This window comes from Platichthys flesus, chromosome 19 (genome assembly GCF_949316205.1).
Source record: "Platichthys flesus chromosome 19, fPlaFle2.1, whole genome shotgun sequence".
NCBI classification, from domain to species: Eukaryota; Metazoa; Chordata; class Actinopteri; order Pleuronectiformes; family Pleuronectidae; genus Platichthys; species Platichthys flesus.
The window spans coordinates 4,020,214-4,036,394 of record NC_084963.1 but is presented as its reverse complement, the minus strand read 5'-3'; the positions used below and the strand labels follow the sequence as shown (position 1 = coordinate 4,036,394).

At 43.5% G+C, this 16,181-nt stretch overlaps 1 protein-coding gene across 2 annotated transcripts; it reads left to right on the top strand.

Annotated features, from left to right (window-relative positions):
* The first annotated feature begins 818 nt into the window (after positions 1-818).
* bnip3lb (BCL2 interacting protein 3 like b) lies at positions 819-11,609 on the top strand. Of its 2 annotated transcripts, none has more exons than XM_062412443.1 (6): positions 819-1,140; positions 5,284-5,515; positions 7,082-7,226; positions 7,973-8,076; positions 8,740-8,889; positions 9,708-11,609. In XM_062412443.1, exons 1-6 carry the CDS (start codon positions 1,083-1,085, stop codon positions 9,754-9,756), a joined length of 738 nt encoding a protein of 245 aa, XP_062268427.1. In that variant the 5' UTR covers positions 819-1,082; the 3' UTR covers positions 9,757-11,609. The 2 variants fall into 2 exon arrangements, with proteins under 2 accessions (XP_062268427.1, XP_062268428.1); XM_062412444.1 differs by having other exon boundaries at positions 828-1,140; positions 7,082-7,160.
* The last annotated feature ends 4,572 nt before the right edge of the window (positions 11,610-16,181 follow it).

Here is a 16,181-nt window from a genome sequence, read left to right as displayed (position 1 = left end):
GTGTGTGTGTGCTCCTACTTCCTCTGAGTCACCACTAATACTGATATCAGTCTGTAATCAATCGATATGGATCCTGATCTTACATTTCATGGCATGTGTTGGATGAGTTTTGTTTTTAAGCTCATTACATAATCCCCCCCCTCCCCGTCTACCTGTCTCTCCCTCTCACACTCTTAATGCTTTATAGAAAAACCAAAACAGTGCAAACAAGTAAATAATCAAGTGTCAATAGATAAAATGATAAAATAAAGATTTAAAAACAGAAATGGATAGATTTCCTTTGTAGGACTTTATGAAAATGAAGTAACTCTTTACGTGTCGACTGTTTTATAACTTTTTGTTTATAAGTTTGATTGTTTTGATATAAATTCACATTAAAAACGTGAAGTTGGAGTAAATTAAGTTTCTCTGCACTTATGTGAGTTAAATTTACCAAATGGATTAAGCAAGTTTGTGTTTATCGGGTCAGAAATATATAAAATTATATTTAAAATCGATTTCAATGTTATGATCAGTTTTAAACTATATATATATATTCTTTCTCTCTCCTCCCCCTCTGGCACTATCTCCCCACCACACCTCTCTCTCTCTCTCTCTTTCCCTCTCTGTCTGTCTCTTCTTCTTCATCTCTGAAACTATCTCTCTCTGATCCCCCCTCCCCCCTCTCTTCCTCTTCCTCTCCGTCTCCTTAACTCCTTCTCCCTCCCCCCACCCCCTCTCTCTATCTTCCTCCCTCTCTTATTCCCCCTCTCACTTTCTTTCTTCCTATCTCTCTCTCTCTCCCACCCGCCCCCCTCTGACGTCATCAGGCCGCTCCGGTGCTCGTTCTAGGACCGCCGCGCGCTGCTTCCTCCCGCAGAGACGCGCCAGCGCACGGACGGAGAGCAGCGGCTGCGGCGCTGTAGCATTAGCATTAGCTTCTTCTTCACCTCCTCCTTCCTCCTCTTCGTGCCTCTCTTTCCTCGGCCGCTCGGGGGGAGAGACTCGGGGCTCAGTCGCTCGACCCGCAGCACTGAACGTGCCTAGCAGACACGGAGGCTCGCGCATTGTTTTTCCTGAGCCGCTCCTGCAACAACCAGACGATGTCCGACGCCGCTAGCGCTCCTCCCGCAGACAGCAGCGGAGACTCCGGGCTGAACGGTAAGCTCCCTGCCCGCCGAGCCGCTCCAGCGCTGCGGGTGTGTGCGGGCCGTGCGTGTCCGTGTCTGCCGCGGGGTGCTATCGATGCGTTTATTGGTATTAAATGAGGTTTTGATTCCACTGCTTGTGTTTTGTGGAGGAGAAGCGAGAACGCTATGTTCCGTGTTTATTGACAGTAGGAGCACCAATAGCTATTCGACACGCTGGACTGACAGGCGCGGCAGCCAATCAGAGGCTTACGCGGAAGGGTGGAGGTGGGTCTAAGGTTCGTCAACAAGGGGATGGAAGAAATGGACAAAACTGGGAAAATGGGGACGTGCATTTCGAATTTTACATTTTACACGTAGTTAAAGTGTTTAACAAACAATTATATAACTTTAAAAACGAGGGCAGGGAAGATATTTAAAGTTTAAACGCCCATTTAGTGTTTTATTGCATCATATTTCAGATTGAAACTGTTTTCAAAGGGTCATCCTCCTCAAATGTACCTGTTATAAAGATTTACAAAGAAAACTATATAAATATACAAATTAGCAGCTATATAATAGGATGTATATAAAAGTAAACAAATTAACTGTTAAAATAGATTTCTTGAATCAAATATAAGTAAACACTTCTAGGATTCTTGGTGGAGATAAGGCATTTAAAAGTAGATACGTGTCAATTGTTAAATAGCTAACAGATTGATTTAGCCTTTAGCTGACATCATTGTACACACACAGCCTAAATGAATGTATGTGGAAATGTTTCACCTCTTGTATAAACACATAAGACCTCACCTTACATATTCCACAGGGACATAAACAAAGGCCTGTTTATTACCCTGCTGCACTGACTGGTCGGGTTTAACTTTACCACACTATGGGGGGCCGTGACTCAGTGTGCTATTTATGGCCCCGGTGACCAGAGGACAGACGTTTCAGACGTGCAGAGTGTGAGGGGAGAGTATTAAAGAGCAACCTGGACGGGAATCAAACTGTCCAGACACCAATGTATTTTGGTGACCCAGTTTTTAATAGAGGATAGTCATTCTTTTATCCTTTATGTTCTGCTCTGTTTTATGAATGTCATTTATTCATTCACCAGTACTTTAGGCTGTATCTGCCTCCTGCTACTTCCTCAGCAAGTATGGCCTTCATGAGATACAATTTTGTGAGACAGTTTTGTCTTTATGTCTAGTTCTGCGGTTCCTGTTGTGTATCTTGGAACAGTGTAAGCTGGAGTTTAAAAACACCACATCTCAGAAAACCCAAGGCCTCCCCAGGGTTGGGGTAAGCAAGGTAACATCAGGCTAAACCCTGGCTGCTGGTTCACATTCATAGGATCAGATCATAATGTCATCAGCCCAACTACTGGCCAATCAGATCACTGGAAAACCTGACTTATAATTTCCACTGGATCCTGACAGGGACCAAATAGTTTACAATAAGGTGACAACTAATAAGGAGAAGGGGATATTCTTATAGAACAGTTTAATCAGTTTGCTGCTCCACACTTTCAATGTGTCCATTCTGCTTTTAAAACGACTTCTAACAAACAATGAGAGAATTTATCGCACTCATAAATACATAATATAAAAGTTATAATGATTTGAGTCATATTGGCCTCCTCAGACATCGGCTACTTCTCTCTGCTGTGGCAGCAGAAACACTCTGACATTAACTTTTTAACTGCATCACATGTTCATAACAGTGTTCATCATCAGAAAACGAGCAAAGATACCAACTCAGTTGGAAACCCAGTACAATCTTCGTATTTATTCACAGCAAATCCTTATTATGCATTTATTAAAATTAAACTTTCAGGTCTTGTCTTCCTTCTCATCATATCATGTTAGATACTTTATTCATGGTCCTGAAGATGTTTCCTTGTAGTAACAGACTCCATCTCCTCCACAGGGTCGCACACTTGTAGCCAGATAGGAAACCCCAGAGATAAAAGTGAGCCAGTTGAACCAGTATCATGATACATGACATCCAGGACGGCCAACGTTAATCTCAGTGAAGCCAGATAATACAAAAGTTATCCTGGTTATGTTGAACTAGCTTCATAATACAGAGCTCTTACTGGAGACACCCTGTATACACCACAGAAGGATCAGCCTTTTAAACCTGTCATGGGCCCAATAATCCTCTGCTACCACATTAACCCAACACCATCTTTAGTCATCTAATCCAGAATAATTTAAACTGACAAATGATGCAATAAACAGCTGATGTTGTTGTTGTTGTTGTTGTTGCTGCGACAGTGAGCAGTACATCCTGAGATGCAGTCTTAGGGACAATAAGACCCTTCACTTATCAGAAGCAGCGTCACTGTTCAGAGTATCAATGCACTCCACTGTTGTTATCTGAAACCACTTTATTTTTGGATTTTCCTAGAGCTCCCATTCCAGTGTCATAAATGTTTCCATCTAATACCTGGGCTCCTCAGGCCTTCGTACCTCGCGACGAGCCCGAGCATCCGTGGATCAGAGAGGTCACATGGTGTCTGCCTCCTCTTAACCCACCCGGCAGCTGATAGCGGCTCCGCAGCCACAGTGGTCACAAGCGTCGGGTCCATGGCAACGTTGTTTTAGTCCACAGAGCGGAGACAATGGGATGTGGACAGCAGCTTGGCTCGCTGTCCGCCATGTAATCCGCAGGATGAGTGCAAGTGCTGAGTCCAGGCCTGTTTGCGGGGGGGGGGGGGGGGGGGGGGGGGGAGGGGTACACTGCATCGGGTGGTGGGCCTGTTGACCTGAAGCGTGTGAAATGCAGTCGCCCTGCTGTAAACGGTGTTTACATACTGTTATCATGGGGTCATGTCTCCTGCTCTGGAGGTTTTTTATGTTTGGTGAAAACAGCAGGAGAAAGTGTTTCGGGTTTTTTTTTTTTTTAAGGACATGACGACGACAATCAAAGCACTTCCTTCCCCTTCGTCTCAGATTTCTTGCCCTCGTTAACCTGCCCTTCCTTTATGTATTTGTAACCCAGCGGTGACTCCTCAGCGACCAGTGCACGCAAGAGCTCATGTACAAACAGGGAGAGCGTCACATATCACAGTCGGGAGCTACACGGAGCCTGAGCACGTACACGGCCAGGCATTTACTGCCCTTTCACCACACAGCGGTAAACAGTGCCTCGCTCATGAGCTTCCTTGACTTCACCGGCTGTCAGCCTTGTTGTCACCTCCCTGTGGAAGACCATAAAATCATTATGACTTCTTTTCTCATCCCCCATTAGTTCCTGACGTTTTGAGTAAGACTCCTTTGCTGTGTTGGGAGTGCTGGATACTCTGACATGTCATAGCAGGAAAAGCACAGTTGACATGAACGATCCCTGTAGATCCAGTTATCTGTGCCAGTTCTCACACTGATGTGTTATGTATTCTGGCTCAGCAGGACACTCACAATTTAAAGAGCCAACATGAATCCTTCGTTTCAGAAAAATCTACCATCTGCTGTGAAAAGAATTCTGTCCATGGTCAAACTATCGCTTTCTTCTCTCTCGGTGATAATTCAGAGTTCTGTTATAAAACGACCCCTTTGTGAAAATTAAGAAAGTTTTGCCTAATGCAGCCTTTATCCCGAGTCTGTCCCCACAGGAGGCAGGACGTTGAGTATAATTTCCGCTTCAGTGTTTGTGTTTACAGTACACTAACACCAGTTGGCTCTTGTCACCAAAATCTCTCGAAATCATAGAATCTTTACAAGTGCACATCTTCATCTGGGTCTTCTATGTGTACATATCACGTCTCGCCCTGGACAGGATATTGGCTCAATGGTTTATTTCTGTGACTTAACGCTGGCTCTGTCTTATCAGGTAACGCTGACACTTGTATTCAGTCGCTGGGGAACTCTTCACAAAGCAATAAACAGCTTGATGATTTCTATGTTGTAACATAGAGCAGTCCAGCTGTTCAACATACATTCAATAAGGCTAATTATTTCCATCAAAATAGAAATAATGCATAATTGCAATGATTAAGCCACAGGGGTGAAATATAACCTCCTTGTGCAGAGGTAACAATAATAAATTGTGTTTATATGAGTGAAAATAATTAAAACCTGCTAACATTTATCTTCCATGGTATCATTTCCGCCTTTGCACACACAGTGGTGATTTATTGAAGCTAAAGTGTTTGTCTGTTTTGCACCAGCAGGGTCCTGGGTGGAGCTGGAGATGAACAGAGTTGCGGCTAGCTTGGCCCAGTCGTCCTCCACAGGCGTCTTGGCCCCGGCCCTGCTGCCCCTTCCGGAGGTGGAGGAAGAGGAGGCCATGGTGGGGGGGCTTGAGCACGTCCCGTCCTCGTCCTCGATCCACAACGGAGACATGGAGAAAATCCTGTTGGACGCCCAGCACGAGTCAAGCCGCAGCAACTCCTCGTGTGACAGGTAACGCAAAGAAGCCGTTCAAAACAAGACACAAATCTGAAGGTTAAATTCCCTGAAGCGTTGTAGTTAGTGGGAAAATAATAAATGTAATTAAACTAAGTAATCAACACAAAAAACAGTTGATATTGTGAATCCAGATGAAGACACAGGAGTCCACCACAGTAAAAAAGTGAAAAGACAAATCATGAGTTTTTGGGGTTCATGACTTTGTGTTTACAGCTGCGGACGATTAGGCTAAATGGGGAAGTTGGTACTTGTGTAATGTTCTTCTCCACTTTCACTAGGTTAAGGGCAGCCTGGTTTTAGAAAACACAGCACGGTTGAGTTTAGAGCTGAAGCCGAAACAAAATCACTCCATTCTAACCCTGGATGTGATGTGAGGATGTTTGATGTCTAGAGTCTCAAACTTCCCCTCAAACTGCAGGATTGAGCGATGGCAAAAAAGAAGTAACTTAACTAAAAGGATTTACATATAATCAATTAAATAGTGCAGTAGCTTTCTCCAGTGTGGAGGCTCATAACAACCCTGTTAAAAGCTCACTGGTGTGACTGTAACAGAAAACCCTTTATAGGAGATATTTAATGTTGGACTTGACTCTTCTAAAATCCTCAACTTTCCTCAGCAATCTGGTGGAAAAGTGAAATCACCTCATAACCCAACAGAAGCTCCTCTGTCATAACTACCCCCCCGACATGTTGAGTCCGGAGTCGAGTCTGCTTCTGCAAATAAACGGATGTCTTCCGTCCAAGCGCCCCTCCCGTTTCAATAATCCTGAGTCTTCTGGTCGCATCATGTGCGCTGGCGGTCGGCTGCCAGTGAGTCACCTGAGAATCAACAAGCTGCTCTGACACAAGCCGCAAAACAAAAACCTGCACTGCATCATTTTTTATTAGTTTTTTAGAACAGTTTCTTCCTGCTGTGTCTTGGATTTTCAATTTATTTATTCATAAGGAAATGAAAGATCAAATCCAATAAGTTTAATATGAAATCAGACGAGGAGGAGAAGAGGGAGTGGGAGGGGATCTGCAGAAAAAAATGGCAAAAAGCCCAAATGCAGGTTTGTTTCATCGGACACAACAAATCAAAAGGTGGTAATTGCTGCCGGGTCTGAATGTTTAGTGTGTGTCTGCTAATTATCTAAAAATCTGCCGTTATGAGGAACTGAGTGCAGATAGATTTTTTGCATTAAGCTGAAACACAATGAGATAAAAGTGTAAATGTGTTATTTCTATATCCCAACACCCCCGTGCACTTCCAAACAGTGTTAATGGGTTTTTAGTTCTTCATTAAACCTTAATGGCTACCACTCAGCACTTAAGCTACTGTTGCTATGGTTACCTGACGTGTCATATCCTGTGTACACTATTATTGAAGTCGTTTTTAACACTTCTGATCTCAGCTCATGTACGTTTTGAAGTTGTTCTGCCTTGTGACCGTGTCTTACATGTGTCAGTCTATCTCCTCTCGGTGTGTAAAAGCTTTTTAACTCGCACATGAGAATTTCAGGCTCCATGATAACGAGTCTTGTGACTCATCCCTGTTGCCTTCACCCCCCCCCCCCGCAGCCCGCCGCGACCTCACAGTCCCCAGGACGACGGACAGATCATCTTCGACGTGGACGTGACCAGCAGGAGAGACAGCCAAGTAAGCGCCTCCCGGGCTCTCCATCAGTCTGTTGCAGTAGCAACCCTGTCTGCTGGCGCTGAAATGGTTTGTGTGTGTACACCTGAATGACAGCTGCTGCCTGCCTTTAGCTTCTATGGTGATGGCCATTGAGCCTCTTCTGCCCGGCTTGTGTCGTCACTTTCACTCCTGACTCACAAGTGACATCTATTTCCATCACACTGATGGAAGTAAATGTCAGTTCACACAGTAACAGATCAGTGATGATCCTGTGAGGTCACAAACACAATTAATTTTTCCCAATACTGCAAAAATGTATCAAACTGTAGATTCAGCGAAAAAGTTCTTCTCTCCATATTTTGAATATCAGTTACAATATCTATCCAGTCAGTCTCTGTTGGGGGTTCGGCCTGTAGCCATTTGCGTGTTACAGCTTTCTGGCTGGCTGCTTATAATATCTTTAACAAATATTTGTCCTGCACCAGTAGATGAGCTGCGATATTGCCCAAATAAACTGTAGAAAAAGGAATAGTTAAATCCATCTCCACAAACAGTCTGAATTACTTGTATTACCACCTGCCAGTATGGCTGAATGGCTGTGCAGCTCCAAAGTATATGGAAATTATCTGCCAGCTGTTCTCCAGACTTTCACTCTTCATCTTCTTCACAGTTTTCTTCTTCTGATCTTTGTCAGGGCTGAAAAAAAACAAACTTGTTTACTTTTAGAAAAACCAACCAACATACTGTGCAGCCTTATTTGTGCTGAAAGATTTGTCCTCAAAGACATCTACTCTGAGCCAAGGTCTTTAAACCAGGTGTGTGTGTCTCATCAGTCAGAAGAGGACGTCTCGGACAAGGAGAGGGACATGGACATCCTGATGAAGGACGCAGATTGGGTCGCGGATTGGTCCAGTCGACCGGAGAACAACCCCCCCAAGTAAGTCCCAGCTCGGTCAACAACATCAACAAGTCTCCGTGGCAAATGAACACACACGTCTTCTTGTTTGTCCTGTGGATGCAGGCGGTCATTTTGTCATTATGGTCATTATGGTCATTATGGTTATAGAATCATATAAAGCTGTTCTAATGCTGAAAAATTAAGGCAGCTGGCAGGAGATGTCTTTGAAACTCTGATGTGACTTGTTGAAGGGTTCAAATTAGTTTAATTGACAATAATATGGCTTTTTTATCACAAAAATCTTGGAAAATGTTTTTCACATTTATCTGGTGGAGATCATTTTGTTCTTAACGTTTCCATTTCATTTAAAAACTGATGAAATCTTGCCCCTGAGGCGCATTTGCAAATGTTTCCTAGTGAAATGACATCATAGCCTTGAGACTCTTCACCCAGACACTGTTGTTATATAAAACTTCTTCAGGCCAGTTAGCGAAGAGCAGCTTCATGGTCGAGTGTGTGTTAGTTTGTCAGTTTACAACATCAAGAAATCCATCAGTCCTCTGTGCTGCTAAAGGCTGAAACATGACCTGGGACTTGTTTACTGCTGAGATGTGTTTACCTTGACTAATGGGTGTATTTGTGTGTTGTCATCAGTAGGACTTGTATTGTGTCTAAAATGTCCTAATGTGTGTTTATCTACAGGGAGTTTCACTTCCGTCATCCTCGCCGCTCAGTAACGCTCAGCATGAGGAAGACCGGGGCCATGAAGAAAGGAGGCGTCTTCTCTGCCGAGTTCCTCAAAGTCTTCATCCCCTCACTGCTGCTATCACACATCCTCGCTCTGGGGCTGGGGTAAGACACAGACATAGACTGTCACAATGACGGAGGATTCGTGAAGTGATTTCCAGTTCCTTTAGAACAATGAATGAGAAACGACACGTTGGTCCAGTGGTTAGCACTGTGGCCTCCCAGTAGGAAGGTTCTCTGTTCTAATCCTGGTTTAAGTAGGGTTTTGTAATGGTTCAGGTCTGTGAGTCTTGGGTGAAACATTGTGGACAATGGAAAAATGTATTTTATATTATATTATTATATTATATATATAATATATATATTATTCCCAGTTGTTGATAATCCCCAGCAGGGGGAGCTGTGGAGCGGTAGAGCTATAGACACGTTGGCAGTGTCCTCGCCTGACAAACTGTCTGAGCAGCTGCACGTCCACTCGTCTGCACGTCTTCTCACCTGCCGTCTCGCAGCGAGCGCCGACTCTCCCAGGAGCTGTCGCTGTTTTGTGATAACACACTTTACAACAGTCCAGGCTCCTCAGTCAGATAATGTCACATCAGTGAAACAGGAGACGGCAGCGTTTTCCTGGACATGAGGTTGTTTGCCGAGCGAGTCGTTAACAGACCAGTCATAACATCCCTGCTGGCCCAGCTCAGGCTTCTATGGTTACACAGCAAAGTCAGGAAACCAGTCAGAAAGTGAGCGGTTTGGAAAACCAGTGGCTCGCCGTTATTTGCAGTGACTGTTTTGAAAGGTGAAGACAGAGTAATGACTGTAACCAGAAGAGGAAATACTTCAGATACCTTGTTTTTCCACAGGAGGATTCGATTCTAACCGGGCTGATTCTAAGCTTGTGTGTGTGTGTGTGTGTGTGTTTCTTTCAGAGTCTACATTGGAAAGAGGTTGACCACGCCCCCGGCCGGCTCCTTCTGAGGCTCGGACTGAAGAGAAGTGCCTGACGTGTGGCCATGAGATTGTTTTTTTTTCGGGGAGGGGAGAAAGTTTTGCAGTCGTGAAAAGAACGAACGCCCGTCTTTCCTCCCTCTGTCCCGCCTGCTCCCCCTCCCCCTCCTCCTCGAGATATGACATGATCCCTCCCTCCCCGCCCCTCTTCGGCTGTTCTCTGACTCTGGATACCCCCTCCCTCCTCTGCCCCCCTCCCCTCCCCTCCTTTATATCCTTCAACCATTTGTATAAGCTTTTCGATGAATGAATAAGGTCGTATTTCCCGTGTTCAGATGTTTTTAATGGGTGGGTTTCCAGGGAGGGTTCGCAGCATTTTATCAAACTCTTCCACGACACACGCTGACCCATCGATCATCTGACAAGGAGGGATGATCATCCAGATTCAGGACTGACCACAGATTGTGCCACAAGTCGCCCGACGCTCCAACCCCAAGAAAAAGGGGTTTGAGCAAATTCATTGAGTCGACAAACCGAAAATGTGATCACGCCTTTTTGAAAGTAGCCATTTTGTTCATCTTCTTAAGGTATTAATGCCTTATCTTTTTGTATTTATTACACAACAGCGGTGGTTTATTGAGAAGTTGGAATGAAATGGAGTTACCACAGTGGTCGTCACGAACCACAAGCGCTCATCAATTTGCACTGGGGCGGGGGGGTGGTCGGCGGCTCTAGAAGAGAGTGATTTATACGACACTTCTTTTTTTTTTGACAGAAATTCAAATAGATTTGATTCTGCAGCCAAAGTGACAAAAACTGGAATCCAGTGTGTGTCCCTCTCAGTGTGGGTACTAACAGTATTGTGTGGTTGGGTTTTTGGGTAACGGAGATGTTTGGTCCAGAAGAGGTTCAGTCGCTTGTTCAAGTGAGACGTTTGGTCCGAGCCGCTCGCTTCCGTCGTTCTTTTACTCCACGTCGGGCTGGATGTTACTGAGCTGTGTTCTTTTCACTAAGATTTTAAAACATTAGAAAGGATTCGATCCCTCAAAGTTTGAAAATGTGAGATAAACACGACAGACTCGATAGACCAGACTGGGTTCAAACAATATTTGATTTGGATTTGTCTTGAAATCCACCAGCAGCCTGTGAGAGACAGAGAGACAGGGTGTAATTAATATATGAGAGCATTATTTCTTTTGACTTAAATTTTAGTTCCAGTTGTGAAGCCCAACATGACAAATTCTGGATGGACATTTTCCTTGTCCCCTTATTTAAATAAACAAGCATTTTATTGTCAAAGTTTCAAGAGAAGACAAAAATGCTAACGAAACCTCAGACTGCTGCAGGAACATGTTTAGTTCATTGTCAGAACTCGATCTGGAAGCTTGAGATGTAAGAACCGACTCGTCAACAGCCGCCTGATGCGTTATAGTGACACGTGGTGACCCTGCAGGCCGACTCAAGGCGGGCGGCCATTTCTAATAAAAGGCCCTTTATCAACCAGCAGTGACCATTTGGGGGCGATTACCCTTCTCTCGTCTTCTCCATTTCAGCCGCAGAGATACTGCTCTTTTTGGGGGGTGTTGTTCTTTTCATGTGCGACACCAATGTTTCTGTCTGTGTTCGTACGTGCAGCATCTGGAATTGTGAGTTTTAGTTTCTCCTGAGCTCGTGAATGCACAGAGCGGGAGCCGGGACACGTTTTGAGAAAAAATAAGGTGTGAAGATCACAAACCCCTGATTGATGGCAGGGCCTGATGTGAATAGGAAATGAAGGTGCGGAGAGACAAGTGTTTGTAATGATGCATTTGCTTTGATTTTCTTTTTCCCATAACGATGAAAAAAAGATAAAACATTTTGTCATTAAACGTAACCTGAAGCTACTCCCGAGTGTTTTGTATTTTTTTGTTGCTTCATCCGCACCCTGTTGCCCTCAGCAGCCGGCTCAGTCCTCAACCTGTTGTTTTGTGCGTCTGGTCCGTTTACACACAGCTGAGCCCCCAAGGCCTCCGGGCTCCACAGGAAATCACATGACGCTTTCTCCGACATTAGAAATTCCGCAGAGCTTTGCCTTACAGTGACAGAATGAAGATACCCAGATCGGTTTGAGGAAAACAGCTGAGGTGAGGAGGGATCAAGTTCAACTGAGAGAGTTAACCCCAGGATCTGCCCAGACGGGGTTAGAGATTGTCATCGTTTGTCGTGCTCTGACAAACAAACCTGTGAGTATAAATAAAACTTGTCAGGAGGCATCGAGTTGTTCCTGGTAGAACCCCATCAGTCACATGACCCTGGACCTTTAAGCTGTTTGTAACCGGAGCCGAGGACGACCCCCATGTCAACGCTGATTTAAACCATTTGAAAGTTCTCAGTGAGGCTCCTGGAGGAAACGTCTTTCTAACTTCACACCCAGTTCACCTGCTGCACACTGCTCTCCAGTGGCAAAACGTCTGCAGTGTTGACTCCTCCTGTTTACTCTCTAAGCTTCAATGTTGTTTTTGATTACAAAGCTTTAAAAAAGAAAGTAGAAATGCACAGGCTGTATTCAGGATATTATTCCAGTTCACCTGGACCCACACTCAAACCTGTTTTCTGCTTCCGACACAAGGTTTTCTACATATTCAGAATTTCTCTTGTTGCCAAAATGTCTGCCTCTTTAAAACATGATGTAATTTCATCTTCTTCTTATTCATGGAATTTTACTGGGATTTGTTTGCAGAGTTTCCTGTCAACCACTGATCCTCCCAGCTGAAGGATTTTTAAATCACTTACGTGCTTCTCCCAGTCTGGGCTGGTTGCCCGTCCATCAACATTCACCAGGGTGAAGACACCATGTGTTACTGTCCCTTCATGGAGGAGTCAGCTGATGCGGAGGGTTCAAACTAAATTAATAGGAATATTTCAGCTGATCAAATATACTAATCAACATTGATTTTATGATTTCAGCTGCTTCATTCATGTAAATAACAAAAACATACAAACAACTCACAATGCATAGATGGATTTTTCTTATTATTTGACTAAAGTAGTTTGGCCTGTGGCGTCACACACATTGAATAGCCTCCAGCCCTGTGCCTCCTCTTCATCAGTGCCTCCTCCTCATCCTCCTCCTCCTCCAGCCTCCCTTCATGGAACCTCAGCACACCTGTTCCCAGCCAATCCAGACACAGTGACACACACGTAGCTCCTCCCACTGCAGCGGATGGAGTTACCATGGGTAACAGGGTGTTGGCCAGCTCCATCTCCATCCCTCTGGTGAGGAGGAGGAGGAGGAGGAGGAGGCCCTCATCGTCGCCCCCTAAGGATTCCACATGCTACACTGCAGCAGCTTTCACTGCCAATTAACGACTCACTGACATATTGACAGAAGGACCATTGTTAATGATTCACAGGACTCACACACTGGTCATGTGCCGGGTTCACTCCTTCACCTGCTGTGTCTGCAAATCAAGACATCTGATGGTGGTCAGTGTGAAATATCAGCTGTGCTCATGTTTTATCATAAAGTAAACAATAAATAACAAAATAGTTGAATATCTAAAGGGCAATATACAAAATCTAGTCCCAAAAAAAGCTGTAAAATACAGAGAAAGCTGTTTTTAATACATGTGTATGTATTTAAAATCGGTCAAAGTCCTTATTTCAGATTTAACACGTCAATCACTGCTGACAAATGTCGAGGTTAAACATTTGATTGACAGCTGAGCCAGCGAGCACACCAGGAAGTGATGTACACGTCACACGTCAAGAACAGGCCGTGATTTGTTGACTTGTGAGGACGTGACCATTTTTGTTTGTCTAAACTTAAAGCGTAAGAAAATATAATTCAAGTGGTGTCACAAGGGAAGTAACAATGATGCACTTTAATACAGCTTTGAAGGCGGATTTGTAGGAAACAGGAAACAAAGACCAGTTCAAACTGAATTCATATAATTCAGTACAATTCCTGTCGCTACAAATACAAGAATGTTTTTCATTCTGTTTTTTTTTTCATCTTTTCAAAGTGTGAAATCCCCTGATGTAAATAGAAGTTTCACTGCAGGATTTTTACAGAGGTAGAAAATCAATATTAGAGTAAAAGTGGGTGCTGCGTTAAAGCAACACTTTGAGGAACAGCGCCCTCTGCAGGCACAGTGAGTTTGTAGTTAATGATAATTAATTAATGTTCATTAGCTGGTTTGTTGGTTTGTAAACAAGATGACACAAAAACAACTGGAGGTGGTTATCATGAAACCTGGTGGGAGGAGGTGTGCACTACAATGAGGGTCATTCTAGTTTGTTTGTTTGTTTGTTTGTTTACACAAAAACTATGACGAGAAACCAATTCAATTTGAATACAGCTCTGGACTAGCAGATGGATCCAGGTATTTATTTCTTCCCCCTTGTGAGACGGGAGTTTTCTTCAACATATTCCTTGATTTCTCAGAGAAGGATTTGTCGATCTTGATGATATTTATCAGACATATTTTGGGGACTGATATGAGTGTTTGTGATTTGCTGCAGATCCAAATGAAAATCCAGATCTAGTCAATTTAACAGTTGTTTCATAAGGGGAGGCATGTTTTTTAATGAGAGACATTCTTGTTTGTTATTTGTTTGTCAGGAGGATTTCACCAAGACTATTTATTTGGATGAATATTTTTGGATTGTTGGGACATGACCCTCTGAATCCAGTGAATTTCAATGTGTTATTTACAGATCATGAACCATCCTTCATGATTGATTTCACTTTCTTGCATCTACTCTCTCCTGCATCAATCTGAGGTTTTACCTCAGATTGACGAACAGCCTGTTAACCTCCACTGCACAGAGATCATAATCTAATCTAACAGAAGCTTCCAGTGTGTTGTTGAGGAGGAGCCGCCGCTGAGAGAATCCTCTCCTTCTGCTGATCTCACTGCTTGTCCTACATGTGTTCCCTGGATGCCAGGACCGTGCCCTTCCTGTCCAGAGACCAGACCCCCCCCCCCCCACTCCGCCTCTTCCAACTGTTTATCCGGCACGCTGCCAACTTTCCCCCTCTAATTATCAAACACCCCCCCCCCCCCCGTCTCTCCTCCCGCTGGGGGATTTTTATTTTTTATTTTTTTTACTTCAGCAAAAGGTGGAGGTGTTGTATGTGTGTGGGCCTCAGGGAGTGGCTGCACCTTTTCACATTTTCACTTCTCAGCCTCCACCTTTGACATTCAGATGACAGACATTGTTTTCTGCCATGACCACACACACACACACAAACCCACACACACACTGAGAGAGGAAATAGTAGCAGCAAAGCCATTTGCGGCCCACCACGTTGTTATGGAAACTGCGCTGACATGGACTCGTTGTTAAAACATTTTCCATGGCCACTTGTGTAACAGAGCTTTTGTCTGTTGTAGTGTGAGTCAGGAATTAACAATGTGTGTGTGAGACTGAGCTGTGGCTGCCTGTTGTTATTGATCAGCATGCAGCACTGATGTTATTTAGACCTCACATGCATCTCATTCTCTGTAACAAACCATAACTAGTGTGGATGTCTGTCGCTGAAGATGCAAGATCACATGTTAATGTTGCAACATACAAAGTTTGTTAAGATAAATAGGACGGAGGATTTTACTGCTTGTCCATCTGAATGTGTTTTATAGTAAAATCCCTGATATGATGATGGCACATGTCTCATAAGGTGGTAAGTTTACCTTTTTGTGTTCGCTGTGTTCTTCTCCTTTTCGGCCAGGAGTTATAATTTAACAATAAATGTTAAATTATAATGCATTATTTGTTTTTAATTATATTCCATAGGGACATCTTCTGATGCCTTATGTCCTATTATTCCAACAGCATATGAATTGTGAGGATATGTAAACGCAAGTCATTAATAGTCAGAAACATTCGTGATTCCTGTTGATATTTATATTTTATGATCCGGCTATGACGCATGTTCTATGTTTGCCTGATGATTTTGAAGGGCGTAAGAAAATATAATTCAAGTGGTGTCACAAGGGAAGTAACAATGATGCACTTTAATACAGCTTTGAAGGCGGATTTGTAGGAAAGAGGAAACAAAGACCAGTTCAAACTGAATTCATATAATTCAGTACAATTCCTGTCGCTACAAATACAAGAATGTTTTTCATTCTGTTTTTTTTTTCATCTTTTCAAAGTGTGAAATCCCCTGGTGTAAATAGAAGTTTCACTGCAGGATTTTTACAGAGGTAGAAAATCAATATTAGAGTAAAAGTGGGTGCAGTGTCGAAAATGTTTAATTGATTCATTCGAATTCACGGTTCCACATTCTGACTTATGACAAACTTCCCCTTCAATGCAAGTTACTATTATAAGTTGTGGTTTCATGTTACTCTAAGATGTTATAATTTATTTATGATCAGCTCTTCTATATTTGTCCTGTGTGTTTAATGGCTGATGAGACTTTAAAGACCTGATGAAGATCAATACGTAATCATCATATACTGTTATAC